The sequence below is a fragment of the Schistocerca gregaria genome, chromosome 6 (assembly GCF_023897955.1).
Source record: "Schistocerca gregaria isolate iqSchGreg1 chromosome 6, iqSchGreg1.2, whole genome shotgun sequence".
Classification (NCBI taxonomy): Eukaryota; Metazoa; Arthropoda; class Insecta; order Orthoptera; family Acrididae; genus Schistocerca; species Schistocerca gregaria.
Genome location: NC_064925.1, coordinates 283,107,171 through 283,134,977, shown reverse-complemented (window position 1 = coordinate 283,134,977; position 27,807 = coordinate 283,107,171). Strand labels below are relative to the sequence as shown.

The 27,807-nt window shown below is 39.7% G+C and overlaps 1 protein-coding gene across 5 annotated transcripts in view; it reads left to right on the top strand.

Moving 5' to 3' along the window:
• The window catches only part of LOC126278387 (protein Spindly-like), a 188,767-nt gene that overhangs the window by 44,805 nt on the left and 116,155 nt on the right, over positions 1 to 27,807 (top strand). For all 5 annotated transcript variants that reach the window (XM_049978480.1, XM_049978485.1, XM_049978484.1 and 2 more), the window contains exon 3: positions 21,913 to 22,086. In XM_049978480.1, coding sequence (XP_049834437.1) covers positions 21,913 to 22,086 — 174 coding nt within the window. The remainder of the gene's footprint in view (positions 1 to 21,912; positions 22,087 to 27,807) is intronic.

Here is a 27,807-nt window from a genome sequence, read left to right as displayed (position 1 = left end):
CAATGTCATTATCTTCAAGTTTTGCCCCTGTTGCTTCATTTTTTTCTCCTCCCCCATCCCTCTCTCCCCTCCCCCACCCCTGCAATTTCCACGACCTCCTGTCACGAAGCCACTCTCCCTCTCCACCCGAAGAAGTGCTCCCCTTCTTCGTCATCTGCTGGTGACCGGGCTCCGTCCCAGGATTGCTCTCCCCGACATCTCTCAAGCCAGAAGACTGTTACCACCACTCGGCCTCGAGGTACACCAGCTGTGCGCCCCAAGGTTGCATGCTCTCTTTTGGTTCCAGATCTTGCAGAAGCCTGTACTCCCCCTGTGCCCTGCCTTCCTCCACTTTAGAAGAAGAAGAAGAAGAAGAAGAAGAAGAAACAACTTAAATACCAGGACAAGGTGCCCCCAGTGCTCCTGAACGTGCCATCTCCCCCCTTGCAACTTGAATCTGACATTTTATTAAGAATGTCACTCCATTCTTGTCAGTGACCTGACCTCCTCCTCGGCTTCATGTCTACCTTGGACTCTCATCACACGATCATCCAGTGTCTAACAACCCTACCACAACAAAGGTCAGAATTTAATAACGATTGTGGCGTTGCTCACGCTGCTATATATTGCATTTTCGGGTAACAACAGTCATATTATGTGGCAGGTGTCATTAGAGCACAGTTAAGTCATTTCATATAATAATTAATAAACTAGGCACTCATCTTTTCGAGTTTCCAATGCTGGTCTCGTCGTAAAATCATGGCTTAATCGTTGAAAATCTAGGTGGTTATGATTCCAAGCTCGGATGCAAAGAGGCCTAGGTGTTATTCTGCTATATTCAAAAGTTTTGTAGATGGGCTTCACAAACCATTCTTGAAGCTTACACTTTTACTGGACAATCGTGATGTAAAAAAAAAAAAAAAAAAAAAAAAGTAATCAGCACTCCGAACTTAAGTTACATTTTCTTTTAGTTGCTTTTATTGCAGTATCACGTGACACACAAACATCACTTCATGATACAAAACATACTTGAAAACATCTTCCTCACAGCCACTGTTAAAGTTCACATTTTATAAGCTGACGACAATATTTGTCTTTCCAACATGACGTCCACGACTTGACTTTTTCCACGTCTGACTCTTTAACAACTTAACTACTAACTAATTAATAATCGCTTACGCACCCAAAAATCAGAGTTACAAGTACGTCAAAGATCATAGTGATAAAAGAAAGAATACACATAAGAATAATATCATTGCAATGTAAACATATCGATGTATCACAAATGAAATCAAATCTGAATGTTGTCTCAGAAATATGACGAGTAGTTAACAGAAATGCTTCAGGTGAGGTACCATAATGGTTGTGTAATTCAAGTACCATTACAATACACCCCCTCCCTCCCACACGCCCGCCCCCCCCCCCCCCCCCCCCCCCCCCCACACACACACACACACACAATTCCATGCACAAGCTGCATGGGATTGGGTGTCCCAAACAGCAAGATAATAAGGTAGTAAGTTACAGTAATCATTATACAGAATAATAGTATCTTTGAAACAGTACATAAAGATTATTGATCCTTGTGGTATAATATTAAAGAAATGAAATGTAATAGATTAAAAGTTGCTTTAGCCATATCTTTTCAAACTTGAAAAAATTACTAAATTTTACAACAGGCCTCCCTTCACTCTCTTTACAGCAGTACATATAAATATCAAAATGTAATCTGTAACAATTGTATGCAAAGAAAAACTCATAAAATTTTTGAATCTTAGTTACAACTATGTACAAGAGTACACAATATGTCTCTTGGCAATAAAATAAGAAAAGTATTAAAAATTTTTCAAACAAGAGTCCAATTGTTATTTTCAGTCTATCATTTATATGTAACTCACTGTCCATTTCACCACTGTAGTTCCTGTTCTCCTAGTTAAGTTTTTCCTCTAATAGCAGGTCCATAGATATTCTCTTTACATAGTTCCTTTTAGCTGGTGGGTTTTTTATCTGAAATTATTACATAGGCTTTACTGTTCAGTTCAGTAAAAGTTCCTACACAAATATTCAGTGTTATATTGTGTCACCAAGAATGATCATACACTAGTAGAATGACGTAAAAGAAACAATATGAAAGATTATACCAGTCTACACAATTATGATTCATATTCAATAAAAATTCTATATATTACAACACACATTAAATTTCTCATTTTCTAACATTACTTGAAAAAAAATCTTTTTTGTGACATGTCATTAGCAAGCTTTTATTATTCATAGACCTTCAACATTCTGATTGAAAATAATTGGAATTTTTACTCTACTATAATAAGGTATGATTGTATATAAATAAATTTGGAAATTAATTTCAAAGTTACTCAACCAGCTACAGTTTACTACATTAACATGGAATTTTGTGACAAGGAAAGGTATTATCAGACAACATTTAAGAAAACAATTGCTTGTTGATCTGTATTGAAGAGCATGAGAACACGGTACAATTACAGACACTGCAACAAGGGAGGAGCGATACCTCAAAATATGTGTAGGGAAAAGAACGATAGAAATAGGTACTACTGGAGAGTTCAGTCTAGCCCCCTCTCATCATCAGCAGAAGAAAAATATAACAGAGCAGAATATCAACAGCTGCCCACCAATATAAAATACAGTGCAGACATGGCAGAATGGACGACTGTGATAATCCCCATACAGTAGAGTAAGAAACCCGTCACTGATATATATTGTCTATCCCAATATTCACACCCCCCCTCCAATACAGATCCAATCTAACTGTAGCATAAAAACCTACAATATGACATGTACAAAGGAAGAAAAGTGCTCAGGGCTACACTGAGTCTCACAAAAACAGAAGGAATATTATCAAAATGACAAAAGTAGAGGTTGGATTTTACAACAAGCATCCTCTTAATTTCATCGACATAATATGCAATATATCAAAAGGTATCACATTAATCCTAAACATCTTATATAAAAAGACAAAATTAAGAAAAATGACAATTATTAGTATCTGTGTGTTGCCTCCATAGGCAGACAGAATGGTTCATCAATAATATACAAAAGAATGATTTAATTCCACAGTGTGGAAAGTCTTCAATTTCATAAATCCCAACTGTCAAGTGGGCAAATAAGCAGCATAGCCTGTTCATAACATTCCAGTTTCAGTCTTTTCCAACATATAGGCTCAGAAAATATAATAGCAGCAACAAAATGTTTTCAGCATAAATGACATCAGTACATGATGAAAATAGTAGTAAGCACAAAATATGATTGTCAAAATGTTCACCAACATGTCTAACAACTAACATGAGTAAACTAAAACTACAATAGCACATGTCCTACCACACAAAGAAAATAAAATGCAGAAGCAACCAATAAATTATTTTCTTACATCTAGCCATATGTTCAATGAATAGTATGTATATTACATGTTATCAAAATAGAAATTACATTGAGTAAGCTTCAGTACCAAATATAGTTCCCATATCACATGAAAGAAAATTACTTCATAAACAATATAAAATGTGAAAATTTTTCCTTGTATTCCAGGTTATTGAGATTTGCAAATTTCATTCTAGGTATCAGACTTACAAGGTTTCAATTCAGTTACATTCCTCAAACCAAATAATTTCGTCAACTTTGGATAGATCAATCTGTAAGCATTTGGGTGAGGATTTTCTTTCACCTCAACTGGTCCTATATAAATATAAAAAAATTCCTTTAATTCTGAAGTCATAAGTTTAGATTTTTCTTTCATTTTAACCAAAACCAATTCACCAATATTAAAGTGTGAAAACCTGCCTTTTGCATCGTGTCTTTTCTTTCTCTAATCTGCTTGTTTTTTCATGGTGTCTTTTACAATTTGTTCTCTCTCCTGAGGTGACAAAATCTGACAAACTGGAAAGTCTGCGTGTTGAGTAATTAAGCTAGTGGGTCTTTTGTTAAACATAATTTCGAATGGTGAAAAGCCAGTGGATGTATGTTGCAAACTGTTCATTATGTCTTCGAAATCATTTACATATTCAATCCAATTTACATGGTTCTTACTACAATATGTTTTGCACAACCTCCCTATCTCTCTCATGTACCTCTCTGCCGGATTACTGGACGGGTGATAAACTGAAATCAAAATATGTTTTTATGTTTGCATTTTCAACAAAATCTTTCCATACTTTTGATGTAGATTGTGAGCCATTGTCTGACAAGATTGCTTGTGGAGTACCTACCTTATTGAAATAATCACTGGTTAATTTAGATAATCTGTTTATGTGTGGCTTTCCTTAATGGATACAATTTGTTGAATTTTGAGAATATGTCAACAATCACAAAGATAAAACTGTAACCTCCTTTTGACTTGGGGAGAGGTCCGTAAATGTCACAAGCTGTCAGCTCTAAATTTTTGCTGGGCAAAATATTTTGCATCATCCCTCTGCATGTTTGATTACTCACCTGTACTCTTTGGCATCGGTCACAGGCTGCTAATTTTTTCTTCACTCTTCTGGCATTATTATAAAAATAGATGTTTTCCTGAGTCTTTTGTATGCATTTGGCAGAACCACAATGTCCAAAGCTCTCGTGTATATACTTAACTAATGTGCCTATGTGCTGCTCAGGCCAACATAATTTCCAGTCATCCAAATCAGGTCTTAATCTTCTGAACAGAATCCCTTTGTGTACCTTATAATCGTCATCTACCTTTTGCTTAACTCCCAAATAACTTTTTACCAATTTCCAATTTTCATCGTGATTTTTGTGTCTCCTAATGTCATTACAAATTTTTAAATTTTCTCCTTCCTCTCTTATCCCCTTCAAATACATAATTTTGAAATTTAGGTCATCAATGCCTGTTTCATTATCAAAATTTAGCCCAATTGGTGACCTAGAAAGTGCATTAGCAATAACATTTTCCTCCACCGTAATTATTTAATTTCATAATCAAATTGTTCTAAGAATAATGACCATCTGGTGATTTTACTGTGATAAAGCCTACACTCCTGTTAGTAATTTAAATTGTTCTAAGAATAATGACCATCTGGTGATTTTACTATGATAAAGCCTACACTCCTGTTAGTAATTTAGTGCTTTGTGATCAGAGTAAACAATTACTTTGTGTCCAAGAAGACAATTTTTAAATTTGTTGAAGCCCAATGAATAGCCAGAAGTTCTTTTTCAGTCACAGTGTAAGTCTTTTCATACTTTTGTAATACTCTGCTAGAAAATGCAATGGAATGGTGTTCAATATGATCTGTTATTACTTTTTCCTGAAATAAGTGTGCTCCTAATCCTGTATCACTGCTGTCAGTCATTAAACAGAAGGGTAAAGACATGTCAGGCCTATATAGAATTCTGCTCTGTGAAAGTTGTTTCTTTATCTCATCAAATGCTTTTTGACAATCAGATGACTAATTCCAGACAGTATTTTTCTTTAATAGATCACGTAAACAAGAAGCGTTCATATCTTGAGAACTGACATACTTTCTGTAAAATCCAGCAAGACCAAAAAAAGATTTTAATTGTTTTTTATTTTTAGGAACAGGAAAATTGCCTATAGCTTCAATTTTTTCTCTGTCAGGTTCAATCCCCTTTTCCGAAATAATGTGTCCCAAAAATTTCAATTCACTTACTCCAAATTTACATTTTTCTAACTTTAAGGTCATACCCCCTTCCCTTAATTTTGTACACACCTGTGTTAGCAATTCAAAATGTTCTTCCCATGTTTTTCCAGAAATCAAAATATCATCTACTTATACAGTAAGTTTAGACAGTAGTTCATCCCCCAAAACAAGATCTAATGCTCCAATAAACTCAGCAACAGAAACAGTTAGTCCAAATGGTACAACACAATAATGATAACTTTTTCCCCCATACAAAAATGCAGTGTATTTTCTAGAATTTATTTCTAAAGAAATTTGGTGAAAGCCTGAAGTTAAGTCTAAGCTGCTCATGAATTTCACACATTCAAATTTATGTAACAGTTTATCTATGTTTTTCTGGATGAACATTTTCTATTTTCAAAAATTTGTCAACGTGCCTAGAATCAAGTACAAGTCTAACACCACCTCCACGTTTGAAAACCACCACCAAAGGATTATTATAATCACTGTTACTTCTTTTGATTATACCCCATGCTTCCATTTTTTGTATCTCACACTCTACTTCTTTTCTTTTTGCAAAAGGAATACTATAAGGCTTGAGGAAAAAAGGTTCATGATTTTTAAGGTGTAAAGTGCACTGATAATTCCTAACTCTTCCAGGTTTTTCATTGAAGACATCTTGAAATTCCCACAATAAATTTTCCAACTGTCTCTTCTGATCACTGTCCAAATTAATTGCTTCCTCTACTTTGCTTTTAACTAGGTTTTCATAATTTTGACCAGAAAAATTTAGCTCAGGCTTGTTATCACAACAGTACAAATTCTCTTCATAGTCCATGATTTTCCTGACATGATTGCAACCTTCTCCACAGTGTTTTATAATAAAAAGTTGTGTACACACAATAATATTGCTTTTGGGTTCACACACAATTAACTTTATCTCACTCCAGCTAAATGCAGCACTTACCAAACACCCAGTCCATGCCAAACAATATGTTCTCTTCTAAACTTGGAATAACAAGACAATCCTACTCAAATTTTACATTTTCTATTTCAAATGATAAAAATATTTGACTTTTGATGACTTTACTGTGTTTGCCTGTAGCTCCTCTTATCTTTACCCCCATCACAGGGGCCTCAACAAAATCAACACTGTCTTTAATTTTATTTCTGAATTTTTCTGAAATGACTGAAATAGGACTCCCTGTATCAATGAGACATTTACCCTCCCAACTGTTTACTTTAGCTTTAATGTATGGACACCCTAATTCACATTCTTGTACTTTTTCTTTTAATGGTTCATGTAACAGGTCATTTTCAATTTCTCTAAAATTACACTCATTATTTTCTTTATCAGTTTTTAACAGCTTCACACAAACATTGACACTTTCGTTATCATCATCTATGGATACAACAGTTTGAGCATACAACAGATATTCATTACATTTTGCACTTTGCCACCAGTGAGGATATAACCTTCTACAAATTTTAGCTAAATAGTTCCACAACTCTTCCCTATCTGTTTTGTAATTGCTACTGTTCCATAATATTTTTAAAATTTTTCATCTTTTTCTTGATAACTTGTATGTGGGTTTAAATACTTCATACTATTAGCTGGCATAACATTACAGTACTCTGCTACACTAAATTGGTTACACTGACTTAACTTTACCTGTTCTTCAGATGCATGAGTGTCCTCTTCCTCATTACTAACCACACTTACTTCATCGTAATGCTCACAATTATCAACCTCATTATCACATAGCTTCACTACTTCACTTGAAATAATCTCGACGAATACTTGATACCCAACCACTGCATTAATCTCGCCATTACTTACCTCTGTACAACTCTCAACATCATTAGCTTCAATATTTTCATCAAAATCAAAACTTTCCTCATCATGCATCCTATCCACAGTCACATTAAGTTCCATTTCTCTCTCTTCACATAACTTTTCATTTTCATTAAATAACTTATTCAAACCAGAGCTGTAATGTTTGTCAGATACTTCAGAATTACATAGATTATCATTCTCTACCCAATTATAAAATTCTGCCACAATTGCAATATCCTCATCTGGCTTGTTCTCAGAAGTAGTTACTTTACTGCTGTCAAAATTATTATTTTCTCTTATTGTATCCCAAAATTTTTGATCAAAATTTAAAGTATTAATTTGATATTGAACATGAGTGGTGTGTATTTGTTTTGTCTTCCACTGGTTTTATTATTATAATAAGTTACATTTCTCTTTCGTCTGTGTGTAAATTCCGAGTTGTTATTGTAGGTCCTATTGTGATTAAATTTTCTCGCCCCAAAACTGTGGACCCTCATTGATGCGGTCCGGAATTTCCCTGCTTGTTTTCTCTGTTTGATCTCCAATTTTGTGCCCCCATGTTTCTGTCATCCCATATGCTTCTATTTACTAAATTTCTATCCCTGTCTCCGTCATTACCATTATGATACCTATTGTTTTCGCTGTGTTGTTCATATCTATTATCTCTGCAGTCTCTTCTCTCTCCATACCTGTTTGAATACACCCCCCCCCCCCCCCCTACACCCCCTGTTGGTGTTCACCATTGTTAAAATTTTGCATATTCCGTCTTTCTAATGCCCTATCTAATTTATCCACATATTTTAAAAATTCTTCCAAAGAATCATCAGGCCCATAAACTAAATCCCATTGCAATTTTTCAGGTAGCCTTCTTTTCAACGCATCTATTTGTGTCATTTCATCAAAAGGATTATCTAAATGTATTAATTTTCTCAAATGATCTTTACAAAATGCTTTCATGGTGCCCACTCTCCCTCTGAAAATAGGTCCATTTAAAAATGTGGATTTAATCTCCCCTGTTCAGATTCTGACCAAAATTTGTTTAAGAAGCTTTTCTCAAAATTTGCAAAGGTTTCCCATTGATCAAAATTTTGGTTAGCCCAGGATAGGGCTTCCCCTTCAAGAAATTTTTTGACAAATTTAATTTTTGAATTATCAGACATTCCTGGCACAAAATTGTCCTTGCATTGATGTTGTGAACTTCGACACCTCTCTATCGTAGTCCATTGATGTAATCATGCAATGCGTTTCTGCCACCATTCTTCATGCTGCTGGCACTGCTGTCCCCCTATCCACAGGTCCCCATTGTGGCCCAAGGATGTTGCAGTCACTGTCCAGCACCACTGACAGGTGCTGCAACGATTTAAGTGACACCCTTCACAGACCAACTTCCTCACTTTTAAGCATCTCCATGCTAAGGTTCTTTACCTTAGTAAGTGGAGTAAAAGGGAATGCTGGGAATTCTGTTTCCTCCCTGAGGACATATGCCTCTTCATAGAGGTTTGGTCCACGTTCTGTAGCCTTCTGGGCCACCAGCTACAGGGTCTAAACCTCCATGGTGCTCTGTGCACTGATCGATGTTCTTGCAGAACACCTTGCAACACACTTTGTGATTGCATCGTTGTCCTCTTCCTACCCTGCTTCTTTTCTCCGGCAGAAATGCAGAATTGAACAGACTCCCTCTGTTTCATTCCACACCACGTTGAGCCCAATAATGCACCCATCACTGAATGGGAACTGCTGCAGGTTCTTAGCTCTTCATGAGACACAGACACAGGCCCATGCCCAGATTCCATCCACAACCGGATGATCCAACACTTGGACTTTCCCCTAGAGGCAACAGCTCCTCAGGGTCTTCAACCACATTTGGCTCATGGGTGCTTTTCCATCACATTGGCGAGACAGTATAGTTATCCCCATCCATAAGCCCAGGAAAAACCCAATGTCTCTATACAACTACCACCCAGTTAGCCTGACAAATATACTTTGACAATTGTTTGAAAGGATGGTCAACTTCAGGTTATGTTGGGTACTCTAATCTTGGGGCCTTTTTCCCCGTATCAGTGTGGCTTCCAGGCAGGGCAATCTCCAACTGACCATTCACTCCAATTGGAATCAGCCATCCAACAGGCTTATACTCACCGCCGGCACCCTGTTGAGGTCGCCTTTGACCTACATAAGACATATGACATAGCTTGGCACCATCACGTTTTAATTACCTTCCATGATTGGGGCTTCTTTGGTCCCCTTCAGATTTTTATCTGCACGTTTTTCTCTCACCGGCTCTTCCGGGTTCGAGTTGGCACTTTACTCAGTGCTCCTCAGATTCAGGAGAATTGTATCCCACAGGGTTCTGTGCTAAGTGTCACACTCTTCCTCATTGCCATCAATGGGCTTGTGACCTCTGTTGGGCCTGTGGTTACACTGGAATTGTACATTGACGATTTTTGCATCTGGTGCAGCTCCCACTTGGTAGCATCTGCTGAACGCCAGCTCCGAGGTGCCATCTGACCGGCCTCTGTGTGGGCTACTGCCCTTGGCTTCCAGTTTTCTCCCCCCAAAATGGGGGTTACGCATTTTTGTCGTCGACCCATAGTACACCCTGATTCAGAACTTCTCAGGAAACCAGCTCCTCAATGTTGTTGCACAGCCCCGTTTCTTGGGCCTTATTTTTGATAAGCTGGCATGGCTGCCCCATTTTTTTTGGTCATCAGTCTACTGACTGGTTTGATGCAGCCCGCCACGAATTCCTTTCCTGTGCTAACCTCTTCATCTCAGAGTAGCACTTGCAACCTACATCCTCAATTATTTGCTTGACGTTTTCCAATCTCTGTCTCCCTCTACAGTTTTTGCCCTCTACAGCTCCGTCTAGTACCATGGAAGTCATTCCCTCATGTCTTAGCAGATATCCTATCATCCTGTCCCTTCTTCTTATCAGTGTTTTCAACATATTCCTTTCCTCTCTGATTCTGTGTAGAACCTCCTCATTCCTTACTTTATCAGTCCACCTAATTTTGAACATTCGTCTATAGCACCACATCTCAAATGCTTCGATTCTCTTCTGTTCTGGTTTTCCCACAGTCCATGTTTCACTACCATACAATGCTGTAGTCCAGACGTACATCCTCAGAAATTTCTTCCTCAAATTAAGGCCGGTATTTGATATTAGTAGACTTCTCTTGGCCAGAAATGCCTTTTTTGCCATAGCGAGCCTGCTTTTGATGTCCTCCTTGCCCCGTCCATCATTGGTTATTTTACTGCCTAGGTAGCAGAATTCCTTAACTTCATTGACTTCGTGACCATCAATCCTGATGTTAAGTTTCTCGCTGTTCTCATTTCTACTACTTCTCATTACCTTCGTCTTTCTCCGATTTACTCTCAAACCATACTGTGTACTCATTAGACTGTTCATTCCGTTCAGCAAATCATTTAATTCTTCTTCACTTTCACTCAGGATAGCAATGTCATCAGCGAATCGTATCATTGATATCCTTTCACCTTGTATTTTAACTCCACTCCTGAACCTTTCTTTTATTCCCTTCATTGCTTCCTCGATGTACGTATTGAAGAGTAGGGGCGAAAGGCTACAGCCTTGTCTTACTCCCTTCTTAATAGGAACACATCGTTCTTGATGGTCCATTATTCACTGAGGCTTTTTGCAGATGATGCTGTGGTGTATCGAGAGGTTGCAACAATGGAAAATTGTACTGAAATGCAGGAGGATCTGCAGCGAATTGACGCATGGTGCACGGAATGGCAATTGAATCTCAATGTAGACAAGTGTAATGTGATGCGAATACATAGAAAGATAGGTCCCTTATCATTTAGCTACAAAATAGCAGGTCAGCAACTGGAAGCAGTTAATTCCATAAATTATCTGGGAGTACTCATTAGGAGTGATTTAAAATGGAATGATCATATAAAGATGATCGTCGGTAAAGCAGATGCCAGACTGAGATTCATTGGAAGAATCCTAAGGAAATGCAATCCGACAACAAAGGAAGTAGGTTACAGTACGCTTGTTCGCCCAATGCTTGAATACTGCTCAGCAGTGTGGGATCCGCACCAGGTAGGGTTGATAGAAGAGATAGAGAAGATCCAACGGAGAGCAGCGCGCTTCGTTACAGGATCATTTAGTAATTGCGAAAGCGTTACGGAGATGATAGATAAACTCCAGTGGAAGACTCTGCAGGAGAGACGCTCAGTAGCTCGGTACGGGCTTTTGTTAAAGTTTCGAGAACATACCTTCACCGAAGAGTCAAGCAGTATATTGCTCCCTCCTACGTATATCTCGCGAAGAGACCATGAGGATAAAATCAGAGAGATTAGAGCCCACACAGAAGCATACCGACAATCCTTCTTTCCACGTACAATACGAGACTGGAATAGAAGGGAGAACCGATAGAGGTACTCAGGGTACCCTCTGCCACACACCGTCAGGTGGCTTGCGGAGTATGGATGTAGATGTAGATGTAGATTATTCCCTCTTGGTTGTTGTACATATTGTACATTTTTCTTTAGCCTTGCTTCCATTATTAGCCGTAACGTCAGAATTGCCTCTCTCGTGCCTTTACTTTTCCTAAAGCCAAACTGATCGTCAGCTAGTGCATTCTCAATTTTCTTTTCGATTCTTCTGTATATTATTCTTGTAAGCAGCTTCGATACATGAGCTGTTAAGCTGATTGTGCGATAATTCTCGCACTTGTCAGTTCTTGCCGTCTTCGGAATTGTGTGGATGATGCTTTTCCGAAAGTTAGATGGTATGTCGCCAGACTCATATATTCTACACACCAACGTGAATAGTCGTTTTGTTGCCACTTCCCCTAATGATTTTAGAAATTCTGATAGAATGTTATCTATCCCTTCTGCCTTATTTGACCGTAAGTCCTCCAATGCTCTTTTAAATTCCGATTCTAATACTGGATCCCCTATCTCTTCTAAATCGACTCCTGTTTCTTCTTCTATTACATCAGACAAATCTTCACCCTCATAGAGGCTTTCAATGTATTCTTTCCACCTATCTGCTCTCTCCTCTGCATTTAACAGTGGAATTCCCGTTGCACTCTTAATGTTACCACCGTTGCTTTTTTTAATGTCACCAAAGGTTGTTTTGACTTTCCTGTATGCTGAGTCTGTCCTTCCGACAATCATATCTTTTTCCATGTCTTCACATTTTTCCTGCAGCCATTTCATCTTAGCTTCCCTGCACTTCCTATTTATTTCATTCCTCAGTGACTTGTATTTCTCTATTCCTGATTTTCCCGAAACATGTTTGTACTTCCTCCTTTCATCAATCAACTGAAGTATTTCTTCTGTTACCCATGGTTTCTTCGCAGCTACCTTCTTTGTACCTATGTTTTCCTTCCCAACTTCTGTGATGGCCCTTTTTAGAGATGTCCACTCCTCTTCAACTGTGTTGCCTACTGCACTATTCCTTATTGCTGTATCTATAGCGTTAGAGAACTTCAAACGTATCTCGTAATTCCTTAGAACTTCCGTATCCCACTTCTTAGCGTATTGATTCTTCCTGACTAATGTCTTGAACTTCAGCCTACTCTTCATCACTACTATATTGTGATCTGAGTCTATATCTGCTCCTGGGTACGTCTTACAATCCAGTATCTGATTTCGGAATCTCTGTCTGACCATGATGTAATGTAATTGAAATCTTCCCGTATCTCCCGGCCTTTTCCAAGTATACCCGCTCCTCTTGTGATTCTTGAACAGGGTATTCGCTATTACTAGCTGAAACTTGTTACAGAACTCAATTAGTCTTTCTCCTCTTTCATTCCTTGTCCCAAGCTCATATTCTCCTGTAACCTTTTCTTCTACTCCTTCCCCTACAACTGCATTCCAGTCGCCCTTTACATACTGCATTACCCTTTCAATATCCTCATACACTTTCTCTATCTGTTCATCTTCAGCTTACGACGTCGGCATGTATACCTGAACTATTGTTGTCGATGTTGGTCTGCTGTCGATTCCGATTAGAACAACCCGGTCACTGAACTGTTCACAGTAACACACCCTCTGCCCTACCTTCCTATTCATAACGAATCCTACACCTGTTATACCATTTTCTGCTGCTGTTGATATTACCAGATACTCATCTGACCAGAAATCCTTGTCTTCCTTCCACTTCACTTCACTGACCCCTACCATATCTAGATGAGCCTTTGCATTTCCCTTTTCAGATTTTCTAGCTTCCCTATCACTTTCAAGCTTCCGACATTCCACGCCTCGACTCGTAGAACATTATCCTTTTGTTGATCATTCAATCTTTTTCTCATGGTAACCTCCCCCTTGGCAGTCCCCTCTCGGAGATCCGAATGGGGGACTATTCCGGAATCTTTTGCCAATGGAGAGATCACTTCAACTACAGGCCACATGTCCTGTGGATACACATTACGTCTCTTTAATGCTGTGGTTTCCATTGCCTTCTGCATCCTCATGTTGATCATTGCTGATTCTTCCGCCTTTAGGGGCAATTTCCGACCGCTAGGACAAGAGAGTGCACTGAACTTCTATCCGCTCCTCCGCCCTCTTTGACAAGGCTGTTGGCAGAATGAGGCTGACTTCTTATGCCGGAAGTCTTCGGCCGCCAATGCTGATTATTTATCAAAATTTAGGCAGTGGCGGGGATCGAATCCAGGACAGAAGACGTTTTGATTATGAATCAAAGACGCTACCCCTACCCCACGGCTGCCCCATATTCACCACCTAAAGACTACAATGTATGCTCTCTGCCTTCTGACCTACACATCTTGGGGTGCGGTCTTCTGCATCTTAACTAGGCTCTGGTCTTATCTAGACTAGATTATGGTAGTCCGGTTTATGGCTCAGCAGCTCCTTCCACTTTGAAACTCGTTGCCCCTGTCCATCATCATGAGGTGCATCTGGCTATTGGTGCCTTTCGCACTAGTCCTGCTCATAGCCTTCTCACAGAAGTGGGTATGGCCCCTCTACACATCTGACGGAGCAAACTTCTTGTTTCTTATGCAATTGCCATTCCGCCAATTCCGTGACCACCCTGTGCTCTTCGCCAATGAGGGATGCCTCCCACCTAACACTTGCCCACGGGAGGGATTGCTGGTTGGAATGTGTCTCACTTCCTCCTGTTAGGTCAGGATCTCAATCTCTACTCACTGGACTGCACCCTGTGACAGTTCCCCCCACCCCCACCCTCCCACCCTGCCCCGCCCCGCCCATTCTGATTTAGGTTTTCCGCGATTTCCCTAAATCGCTCCAGGCAAATGCCGGGATGGTTCCTTTCAAAGGGCACGGGCGACTTCCTTCCCCGTCCTTCCCTAATCAGATGACCTCGCTGTCTGGTCTCCTTCCCCCCCCCCCCCCCCCTCCCTCCCCCTGGAATGCCATTTGGAGTGCTACAACAGCTCATAGTAATAAAGTCCTCACAATCGAGGAGTCTACTGCAGTTTGGCACTCCTGTTTTTGATCCTCTGAGAAGGAGTTCACTGTTTTATGCCGTTTGCGCATTATTCATACCCGGTTCACCCATTGTTTCCTCCTATGTAATGACCCGCTCCTACAATGTGGGTGTGGAGCCAGACTGACGATATCTCACATTGGTGGAATGTCCCCTTCTTTTGGCCCTTTGTGTTAAGTATAGTCTTCCTGATACCTTAAATTTAATATCAGCAGACAATCTGCGGATGGTTGAATTGGTCCTTAGTTTCCTCTGTCTTGGCGCAGGGGACCTCTTTTACAGTTTTCTCAGTCCAACCCCCTTTTTCCAGTTTTTAGATTTGGTCTCACCTATTATGCCTTTACTGCGTGTGTTTAACGGACTGGATCCCCTGACTGGATCCATCCACTTTTAGTAGACCCTTTTTCTTCTGTGACTCACTTCGGAATTGCAGGGCTGATGACCTCGCCATTTGGTCTCGTAACCCCTCTCAATTACTCAATCAATCAACAGATTCACCATAGGGTTTGTGCTTTGAAACAGTATCAAAGGATTTACAGTCTCCACCTGACATATATTTCATATATCAAACTAGTCACTCAGACTGTGATCAGTGAAAAATAGCCATAGCAACTTCTGCACCCATACTGCAACTTGACCACTCACAGTTCTTTGTACAACAAGGCCTGTGGACACTGTTTCCTGTTCATTGTCACTTCTTGGCAGTTTTTTGGTGAGAACTTCAAAACCCAATATTTTACTAGTATCAGTAGTTGTTGCAGTAGCAAGTACGTTTTTGGAAGTGAGACCCCTTTTCATGTCATGACCCATCAGATGCTACACTAATGTCTGTTACACCACCATTCTTATTTACTGCTTGTGCAGCTACAGTTTTCATAGATTCTGTTGCAGCCGAGCTCTGCATTTGCCAATAATTTCAGTGTATGATTTTGTTCACTGCTGCAGTTCAGCAGCTGCAGAATGTTTCAGAAAGGATAGTGTCTGTCAGCTGCACAAGAAAACCTTTATTTGGTTCCCTTTACTAGCTTCAACAGTTTAAACTGTCATCTTCAAAAGTGGAATAGTCTCAGATTATTGATAAGCCAATGTCAAAATAAGAATATGATGGTAGTGTCCTTTGCTACAGAATCAATCAGTGTCATTGCTGAGAATGTGTGAAACGTGTGATGAGTAACAAACAGTTAATTGATTCTTGCTGTCAGATTCCTATTTTGGCGTTGGCTTATCATTGATTTGAGCTTGTTTCACTTCTGAAGATGACAGTTTAAACTATTGAAACAGTAAAGTGAACCAAATGAAGGTTTTCTTGTGCAGTTGATGACTGACTTTGTTTATTAAATTTCAGTGTAGATTCAGGAGAGCACAAAGCAGTCTACCACCACCGCTGTCTTTTCCAATGCACCTAAGTCCATTTAATGACCTCACATTGGCTTCATATTGTTTGTTTGAGCATTTGGCAGAAGTTACATATGAGCTATCAACACCACAGTATGTGCACATAATTTTCAGTTTACAGTCTAGTCCATTCCTAGCAGTCACTTCTTTGAAAAACACTACACCCTCATTACATAATATGCATGCTACGTTTCTTTCAACACTGACACTAAAATATTCAGATCTGTAATTATATTTACACGAATACCTTCATCGATAGATGATGTCTCATATGCACTGAGCTCTTAATTTTCTTTTGGTGCACTGGGAGAAGTGTCAACCAATTTCTCACCACTGCTACTATCATTTTGCATTATTTCACTACTAACCATCTGGTGTAGTTCTGTAGTACTGTTTCCTTTGTTTTGGTGTCTCTAGAAGATACCCTTTGGTTCAGTGAGTGTGAAGTGAGAGCTCCAACACAGAATTACTTCTCTATAAACACAGCAAGCTACCAAATATCAAAATACAAATCATTCAATAATTAAAGAGACAAATTGGTCTGGAGTAAAAAGTGTTTATTTTTACAAAACAATACTTTTTCTACTTTTCAACATAATACCATTGAACATTGATGTTTGGACCAATTTCCCACAAACTTTTTCATGTCCTTGTCCTGGAACCTCGTCTTGCGTAATGCCATCTTCAGTGCCCCAGGCAAATGGAAATCACTAGGTGCTAAATCAGGACTGTAAGAAGGATAAAACAGTACTTTTCAGCCCATTTTGTTGATGGTTTCACGGGTTAGTTGAGCAATATGAGGACGTGTGTTGTCATGCTGGAGAATCGCACCTCTCCTCGGAGATCCATGTCGTCTCTCTCTCTCTCTCTCTCTCTCTCTCTCTCTCTCTCTCTCTCTCTCTCTCTCTCTCACGGCTCGCTCAACTCTCATGGCTCAACTATCATTTCTACAGTCACACGGCAGTTGTCATGAATAATGTCATCAATTTCACTTTCAAGTGAGGCAGTTGAAACTGCAACTGGTAGGCCAGGACGGTGTTCGTCAGTCACTGAGTTGCGACCATTTTTTAACTGTTCTACCAACTTCTAAAAATTTGCACGGTTCATACAACCTTCACCACAAACTTAAGACATTCTGCAGTATATATACACTCCTGGAAATTGAAATAAGAACACCGTGAATTCATTGTCCCAGGAAGGGGAAACTTTATTGACACATTCCTGGGGTCAGATACATCGCATGATCACACTGACAGAACCACAGGCACATAGACACAGGCAACAGAGCATGCACAATGTCGGCACTAGTACAGTGTATATCCACCTTTCGCAGCAATGCAGGCTGCTATTCTCCCATGGAGACCATCGTAGAGATGCTGGATGTAGTCCAGTGGAATGGCTTGCCATGCCATTTCCACCTGGCGCCTCAGTTGGACCAGCGTTCGTGCTGGACGTGCAGACCGCGTGTGGTGGGTCTGACACACCGGTGTCAATGTGTTCTTTTTTCCATTTCCAGGAGTGTATTTACTGGTACCTCGCCTACAGCAAGTAAAAAACGAATAACAGAATGTTGTTCAACTAAAGTGGATGTTTCAAGCAGACTTCTCAGTTATTCGTTCTACCCACCTGATCTTCAGCAATCTTCTGTAGCACTACTCTCTTCCTGCTGGAACTGTTTATCGTCCATGGGTCACTTCCATGCAAGGCTATACTCAAAACAAATGCTTTTCTAAAAGATTTTTTAATATTACAATTTATGTTCAGTGCTGACATTCCATTGTCAGATTTTTTGGTGTTATTGCCAGTCTAGGTTTCCTTTTTACTTCTGCCACCATTGGATGGTTTATTATCGAAAAAGTAAAATTTGTCTAAGGTATTTAGTCTCTCATTTCCTAATTTTTCTTCACATCATCTGATTTAATTTGACTAAACTCCAGTACTATTGTTTTTATTTTGTTGATGTTCATGTTATAACCTATTTCTGATGCATCATCTATCCCATTCCCCTTATCTTTCAAATCTTCTGTTACCCAACTTTCAAGGAATATGTACTTTTTCAGAGTTCGTGTTAGGTATGACAGTTCTAGGGTTCTCTTTACAAAATTTTAATAGTTCTACAGAATTTTGCAAAGGAAACAGTAATACTTGGGAAAATTTTAATCTTATACAAAAAAATTGCCTAATTTGTGAAAAAAATTAATGATCAGTTCCGAATAGCTCCTGATGAGTTCTACAGAAAGCTAACGACATTTTTTGTGCTGATAATAGTTTGAGATAGTGGCAGTAATAATGGACCCATTGGCACCTGACATTAGAGATACACATTTTTTCAGAGTTCTCAGTAGATGTGCTGCAGTTCTAGAGTTCTCTGTTCAAAATGTGAATAGTTATGCAGAATTTCGCGAAAAAACACCAGTAATTGGAAAAAAATTTAATGTTGAATAAAATTTTTTTGTGAAAATAAAACTGTCACAATTCTGAAGAGCTCTCCAAGTCGTCTACAGAAAACCTTAATGATATTTTTTGTGCCATGTATTGATTTGTGAGATAATAGCAATCACTACAGAAAATGTACAAAATCGCACAAGGCTTCTGATTAGAGTTGCGATCACAGTTCAGGAAGAGTTTTATTGTAAAATCATATGTAATTTCTTGTGAAGATATTTGTAATTGTGGGATCCTCGTCACTAATGTATAGCTTGTCGACCACAAGCTGAGCTGCCCTAGTTGTGATAGGTGCGTGTAAGTACAAGCGAGCACACATTGTGTTGGCAATCATGTATCTGACTGCTGACAACAGTAGTCGTTTCATTTTTGGTCTACTTATTGAGTTGTATGTAACAACTGTAATTTAATTTTGGTACTCTTTGCTACAATTAAATATTGGATGTGAAGATAGCTGTCTCTATAATGTGCTTTCACAAACTCCTGTTACTTCAGTATTCGATACGTACTGAAATTTTCCGACGGTAGAAAGACATAGGCTATTTTTTCACAAGGAGCGTCATACAGTTCAAGCACCTTTTGTGCCGGCACATGTTTAGTGTCAGAGTTCGATAACAGGGATGGGGGTAGGATCTTGTTCACTTCGAGATGGTGAAAGAATAACTGACTTAAGTGATTAGATCGATTAATTTACGTCAGTTTGTTTGTTTACATTGCTGTTATCTGTACCACATTCACTCTGTTTTTTCAGGTATGGAAATTGACTCAAATTCCCATTTTATAACTGAGAAATGATTAGTTCTAACACATTTTTAAATGGACTGATGCTTTTGCCTTCTAGTTTCAAATTTAGGCTTTGAGATAGCATCGAACTTCAGCTGAAAATGTGAAATCAAATTGATGATTGTCATGTCATAGTTTTCTTTTGGTAGTGTATTTTCCTGTTCTAAAAGCAACTTAGAAACAGCATTTTTCAAGTTCGAAAATGTATTGAGAACCTTTCCTTTAGAAATATGCACTTCATGATGATGAGATCATCATACTTGAAATCCAAAAATTCATAGCAGTCTAAGAATTCTTGTGTAGTTAATGTCGTAGTTCTAGGTTCAAGGTTTTTCCACACAGTGATTCTTGGTATATAATGTAGTGTAGTGTTGTTTAAAAAGTTTTTGAGCAACATTAGTACCATTGATCCTACCTATCATTGACGGATCTGTCTTTGGTAGCCACTGGCAAAGTCATGCCGTCTATTATGTGGCAGAGTACTTAATCAGACAAAGCAAAAATATGTTCCTGAAGGATGTGCTATAAATAGAAATAAGGAGTTCAAAAGTGTGAATGAAGTCCTCAAAAGATTCTACCTTTATTAACTTCTGGCTTAAATTACACAGTGAATATTTCCCAGAGCTAAGAACATTTTGTCTCGTATCTAGCTCATGAGCTCTCTCACCCCTGCCCTCCGCCCTGAGCTGTAGCACTTTATGCGGGGTCTATGACAGCTCTTACCCTCTAATCAAGGAGACAATTTCTGACTATTTATGACTGATGCTCTATTAAGCTTGTGTCATTTGAACTGAAGTAAATCAGTTAATGTATTTGTGTGGGTTATATATTCTTTTACCTCTTCTAAGCCAACAAGATCCTACTACAGTCACGGTTTTCGAACCCCGATGATGTGCTTATGAAGATACAAAAGGTGCTACTTTTGTATGAGACATCTGAGCTCGATTGTGGAGAAAAAAAAGCATGTGTCTTTCTACATGTTGGAAAATTTTAGTATATATCAAACACTGAAGTAACAGAAGTTTGTGAAAGCGCATTATAGAGACAGCTATCTTCACTTCTCGTAATTAATTGTAGCAAAGAGTATCAAATTAAACTACAGTTATTGTAATACAATGCAATAAGTAGATGAAAAATGACAACTACTGTTGGATTGCTGAGGTTGGCAGCAGTAGGATACATAATAACAGTTGAGGTAACTAGTAGTACCCCGGTTCGGAAATATCGTTGATCTGGGACTGATACATAGAGCAGACTGAGTTGTAATGTGGAGGTGGGTAGTCTCCACGCAACCCGTGTTTATGTGTAGTGATTTTGCTGTTTCCTCTTACATTATTTGTCTCACGTCAAACAAAAACAAAACGGATTTCTGTGGTGGGGAGCTATCAAGTGACTTAAAATACATTCACATAATTATGGAAGGCTAAAATATGTTGTTAGTTACAGATTTCAATTTATTTCCACCTTTTTGACAGGCAAGCATTAATTACCTTGCAGAACAATGAAGTAATTTCTGTCGGTTTGTTCGTGGGAAAATATTTCGAATGGTGGTTTGAGGAGCGTTACTTTCAAAGCAAGTTTACTTTTACGCAAAATGAACTATGTGCGAGAATGTACGGTGAATTTCTTAAATCACAGAGCGTTTGACTCCCATTTAAAAATCAACTTGTTGAGGATGAGCGTTTAGTAGAATTTTGAGCTCAGATGATAAGACATTTATGTCGTTATTAAAAATTTTACTGACACATTTATGTGATGTATCTTAAAGTGTAACATGGGCGAAGAATATCAATATTATATGTGAAAGCTTAGCTTCTCTTGCAGCTTATTAATCTTGGAGACCAATATCATATGTGAAAGCTTTGCTTTTCTTGCAGCAACACCATGTATATTAATTTAAACCATTAACATTTCCTGTTTGTGTGATCGCATTACTCAATAGTGATGTTGCTGCTATTGGCTGAGTGTGTCAGGTGTCCTCTGCTATGAATATCCGCTTTCATCGGCTGGCGAGATCACATGACTTGAGCTATGTCTGGCTTACAGAATTGGATCACAATCTCGATTTTGATGCTTTGGAAAGTGACACACGGTGTTAGGTGGAATTCCAATTTATACTTTTGAAGTGCGAAAACATGCAGAGCACATGTTTCCGCACAACACAGATACTCCCCCCCCCCCCCCCCCCCCAATCCCCCCTGCCCCAGTTTCATTCCGAAACTGCTGGGAAACTCTACACCGGTGTGGGTAAGGGAAGAAAGAGTTAGTAAATTTGTATTTCATTGTGTGAAGTGAAGACTACATTGAAGGCCATTAACCTACTTTCTTTGCAAAATCATTGACATCTGAACTTGGCCAGCATGTTTTTTTTTTTATGTCTTGTTGTTTTAATATATTTTTAATTTCTGTTAATGGAACAGGAACAGCAGCATGGAATTGACAGACTACATTTACAGTTATCCAGTTTAGAAAATGAGAATGAAGGAATACAGAATGTTATTACATCTCTGGAGGTGGAAAAAGAGGAGCAAGATAAACTGCAAGCAAGCACTGAGAAGGTACACGAGACAGAACTAGCTGAACTGAATGAAGAGGTGAGTGCCTGATGTTTCAACCCAGTAGCCTAGGTAATGGTACCCTTTTTCAACACTTTTATCACTCTCGAGCAAAGTGGTGCGGTGGGCAGCAAACTGAAGTTGGGTCTGGAATGATGATAGTTGATACCTCTGTCCTGCCGTCCAGATTTATAATGAATTAAATGGAAAGGTATGAAACATCGTAAGAACCAAACACGTTGAAATTTGCAAATGATGATATCAAGGAGGACCTTGTAACTCCATTAGTCTGTGAAAGCTTTGTAAATCCAGTAACTCCGTTACCAAAAAGATTTGAATGTGCATAGATTTATCTAATTTGTCAATAACTAGGCTTCTACTATATACTTACACATGTAGCAACATTTTGTATCACTTGAAAATGTTTGTAACAAACTGTTCTTGCTTCTTCTGTAAAATTAAACAAAATGGAGTTTTAGGTTTCCATTGGCTACCATCAATATGCTGCTTTTGGGTAACATAGTGAGGCATCTAGGAATGCGAATGTGGTGTCATCACCTATCACAAATATTGGGTGCTGTGCACTGAGCAAGCAACGTGAAGTTCATGTTTTTCAATGTCAGACGTCCGATACTCAATCGTGGAAAAATCATTAATGGAGTAATACTCTTGTTTGATTGCTTTATGGTGAACAAATTAGGTTGGGTTGCTCAACAGTGCACACTGCTGACAGCGTGGCTATTAGAAGCCTGCTATTTTCTCAACTCAGTTCATTACTGGTGGGAGAAAGAGGAACTGCCAAAGGGTATTAACTGAAGGCTTGAGGTTGTGTACTCTACTGGCACACAATTAGTGTATGAACTGATTGTGTTTGTTGCGTGCTTTGACATTCAGAACCAGTCAGGTCTGTGCTGAGACAGCTGTGAGTATAGCTCTGGTAAAGCCCGACAATATTGAAATGTGTCGCCAAACTCTTAGGGCCTGGGGAGAGTTGTGACATTGATTATGATTGTAAAAGTTTTGCTGAAAACTTAGGGTGCATTATATTGGAGGCTTTATCAATCTCCCTTTTCATGTCTCACATGGCTCCATTCTCCATACAAGTAGTGTTGTTTCTGTTTCAATGACATGTGTAAGTTGTGAATAGTGTTGCTGAGATAGGTGGAAAATGTAAATGTAACACAGCTAGATTCTGACTAAAGCAAGTGCTCAGCTCTGTTGAGAGCTATCAGATCTTAGCGCACATAGCACCAAAAACTTAGAGCAGTGGCAGTAAGACCATTATCACCCCCTTCTACGCGTAAAATATAGCCTCTTGCATGAAATTTGTGTGACGCTTTACAACAGATGATCCCCAAGAAATAGAAATATGGTGGGAAAATGACCCATGTCAAGTAGGGACATTTTTTATTGCAGCAGTTCTTTGGTGTGGCCTATTTGAGAACAGTAACAATGGGAAATGCTCTAAAAGGCTTCTGAAAAATGGGACTCTTCACATGTAACAGGCATGTTGTTGAATGGTTCAAATGGCTCTGAGCACTATGGGACTTAACTTCTGAGATCATCAGTCCCCTAGAACTTACAGAACTACTTAAACCTAACCAACCTAAGAACATCACACACACCCATGCCCGATGCGGTCGCGCGGTTCCACACTGTAGTGCCTATTACCACTCGGCCATCCCGGCCGGTGGGCATGTGGCTAAGACAGTGACTTCGCGATACACTGGGAGTTTGACTCTGAATGCATATTTTGCAGAGGTTGTTTGTCTAAAGACTAACATGTAGAAATGGAACAGTGCATGGAATGATGTCCTTGTTCTTCAGAAGAAAGTTAACTCGAAAAAGAGCTTTTATGTATCCTGAGTGCACTTCTTTTGTGCAACAAATGCAGGAAATGTTGGAGACAGGATAAGGAAGAGAGTATTATTACTTCAGGTTAATCAGGTGTTACATTGATTGATATTGTTTTTTCTGAGTGTCCCATATTAGGACACTTTATATTCAAATTTATTTGTTTCAATGTTTCTAAATCTACATTTATCTAGTGTTCAGGAGCATGAATTCAGTAAATAAAATGTAAAGTATAATGATGTCCTGTAAATTTCCAATTAACAAATGTACAGTTGTATCAAATTTTGGTGTGTAGAGTGGAGTAATGTGGGATGGAGTAGCCAGATGCTGTGGATGAGCAGTTCTAGGCTCTACAGTCCAGCACTGTGCTGCTGCTGCGGTCGCAGGTTCGAATCCTGCCTCAGGCATGGATGTGTGTGATGTCCTTAGGTTAGTTAGGTTTAAGAAGTTCTAACTCTAGGGGACTGATGGCCTCAGATGTTAACTCCCATAGTGCTTAGAGCCATTTTAACCATTTGGGACGGGGTAAGTTTAACACCAGGGATTAGGATAACATGAGAGCCACCCACATTGGCATCAGTTATCTGCCTCTCTTGATGAAACATGGAGGCCGTCAGCGTCGGGATATATCTCTTCATCAGCAAGACTTGCCCATGTATCTGGCACTAAAGTGCGTGTCATTTATGTTGGTGTCCGAGTTTAAGTGCATTCTGCGCATCTGATGTCACAAAACACAATCAGCCAATGAACAGAGAACGACGTTGCCAGGTCTCGACTGCAGTGCAGAGCACGGACGAGTGTCTTCAGTTTTAGAAACGTTCAGTCATAAATAAAGTAATAGGACAAAAGCAATGTCTTGATAACAGACTTTCTTTTATAGAAAGTTTGGAAAAAGCATTCTTTTTACCAGTTGCTCCATATTCTATTAATTAATTAAACCAAACAAGCAATAAGACTCCTAATTCAGGCGATAGCAAGGAAAGGTGTTTGTATCAATCTCACGAACCGCTTTTTCGCAATAAAGAACAGCAGTAATTGTTTATTTTCTATTGTACTTCGACCAAGTGTGATTAATTCATAGTCATACCAACAGTGTTTGTCAGTATTTTACGTGACCTATTAGACTCCTCGTGTAGTAATACTGTAGAACGAACTGCGTTAGCGTAACAGTTAAGGTGTTGGGTTGGTAAGCGGAAAGAGAAAAGTTCAATTCTTGTGCGGAGCATAATATTTTCTTTATTTAAAAACAATATCGAAGTGTCTTACTTCACGAATTTTATTCGTTTGAATGCAATTTTTTGAAATTTCTAGTACTTTGTCTCTTCATTAACACTTTGGCTTCTGCAGACACGTGCTGCCCGCATTCCGCACTGTGCTCGATTTTGTCATCACTGCAGTGCTCACCTGTGCAGACACATGGTGTTCCCACTGCTTTGACACACTTATCATTCGATTTCACAAAAACTATTTGGCCCAAAAATTTGATTTTTACACATCATCTTGACTGATACCTTCCCCCCATAAATGGCTTAATTTTGTTTCGATGTTCAACCCAGTTATTGTGCAGCATTAAATGTAGTAAACCATTGCACGAAATTTTGAAGAGTTTGCAGAGGTAAAAGTCCATAGCGTATAGTTTCCGTATGGTCGATTTTAGTTGCCAAAATGTTGAGAATGAAATGTGGACAAGATACCTAAATTTCATAAAAAATTTACTGTATAACAATATGTCATTTAATTTAAGTATCACATATGTGTCGTATGTAATATTGAGAAATATTCCGTCTTTCGCGACTGTAATAAAAGTTTTATTTACACAGGGCGCGTTTGGCTTTATTTTAAAGCCTTTCAATCAATGAAAGGTATGGCACATACACAATGGTACTCATGTTCTCTTTCTTGTTTTTGTTCCACAGTCACAGTTTTATCAATGTTATTGAAATATATTCCTCTTTTGCAACTGTAATAAGCGACCTTCAGTGGATAGTATTTTATCTCCTCCATTGCCAAGTCACCTTTCGTAGTTTTGTGCTGCGGTAACACAATATTCAACGTTTGTGTCGGCTGATCAGTGTTTTAGCAAATAAATGCTGTTTGTCTGTGCCACACACAAAAATTATATTTGACATAGCTCAGAGCACTTCACTGATAGACGGTATATTCGAGTCCTAATGTTTGTAAGTCCACAGTTTTGTTTAATGTACACTCCTGGAAATTGAGATAAGAACACCGTGAATTCATTGTCCCAGGAAGGGGAAACTTTATTGACACATTCCTGGGGTCAGATACATTACGTGATCACACTGACAGAACCACTGGCACATAGACACAGGCAACAGAGCATGCACAAGTACACTAGTACAGTGTATATCCACCTTTTGCAGCAATGCAGGCTGCTATTCTCCCATGGTGACGATTGTAGAGATGCTGGATGTCTGGATGTAGTCCTGTGGAACGGCTTGCCATGCCATTTCCACCTGGCGCCTCAGTTGGACCAGCGTTCGTGCTGGACGTGCAGACCGCGTGAGACTCCTCTTCATCCAGTCCCAAACATGCTCAATGGGGGACAGATCCGGAGAACTTGCTGGCCAGGGTAGTTGACTTACACCTTCTAGAGCACGTTGGGTGGCACAGGATACATGCGGACATGCATTGTCCTGTTGGAACAGCAAGTTCCCTTGCCGGTCTAGGAATGATAGAACGATGGGTTCGATGACGGTTTGGATGTACCGTGCACTATTCAGTGTCCCCTCGACGATCACCAGTGTAGGAGATTGCTCCCCACACCATGATGCCGGGTGTTGGCCCTGTGTGCCTCGGTCGTATGCAGTCCTGATTGTGGCGCTCACCTGCACGGCGCCAAACACGCGTACGACCATCATTGGCACCAAGGCAGAAGCGACTCTCATTGCTGAAGACGACACGTCTCCATTCGTCCCTCCATTCACGCCTGTCGCGACACCACTGGAGGCGGGCTGCACGATGTTGGGGCGTGAGCGGAAGACGGCCTAATGGTGTGCGGGACCGTAGCCCAGCTTCATGGAGACGGTTGCGAATGGTCCTCGCCGATACCCCAGGAGCAACAGTGTCCCTAATTTGCTGGGAAGTGGCGGTGCGGTCCCCTACGGCACTGCGTAGGATCCTACGGTTTTGGCGTGCATCCATGCGTCGCTGCGGTCCGGTCCCAGGTCGACGGGCACGTGCACCTTCCGCCGACCACTGGCGACAACATCGATGTACTGTGGAGATCTCACGCCCCACGTGTTGAGCAATTCGGCAGTACGTCCACCCGGCCTCCCGCATGCCCACTATACGCCCTCGCTCAAAGTCCGTCAACTGCACATATGGTTCACGTCCACGCTGTCGCGGCATGCTACCAGTGTTAAAGACTGCGATGGAGCTCCGTATGCCACGGCAAACTGGCTGACACTGACGGCGGCGGTGCACAAATGCTGCGCAGCAAGCGCCATTCGACGGCCAACACCGCGGTTCCTGGTGTGTCCGCTGTGCTGTGCGTGTGATCATTGCTTGTACAGCCGTCTCGCAGTGTCCGGAGCAAGTATGGTGGGTCTGACACACCGGTGTCAATGTGTTCTTTTTTCCATTTCCAGGAGTGTATTTTGTCTACTTCTTTTTGATTGATTGAAGTGCTTTAAAATAAAGCCAAACGTGCCCAGTTTAAATAAAACTTTCGTTACAGTCGTGAAAGACGGAATATTTCTCAATATTACATACGACACATATGATACTTAAATTAAATGACATATTGTTATACAGTAAATTTTGTATGAAATTTAGGTATCTTGTCCACATTTAATTCTCAACATTGTGGCAGCTATAATCGGTCACAGGGAAAGTATACTCTGTGGACTTTTACCTCTGCAAACTCTTCAAAATTTCGTGCAA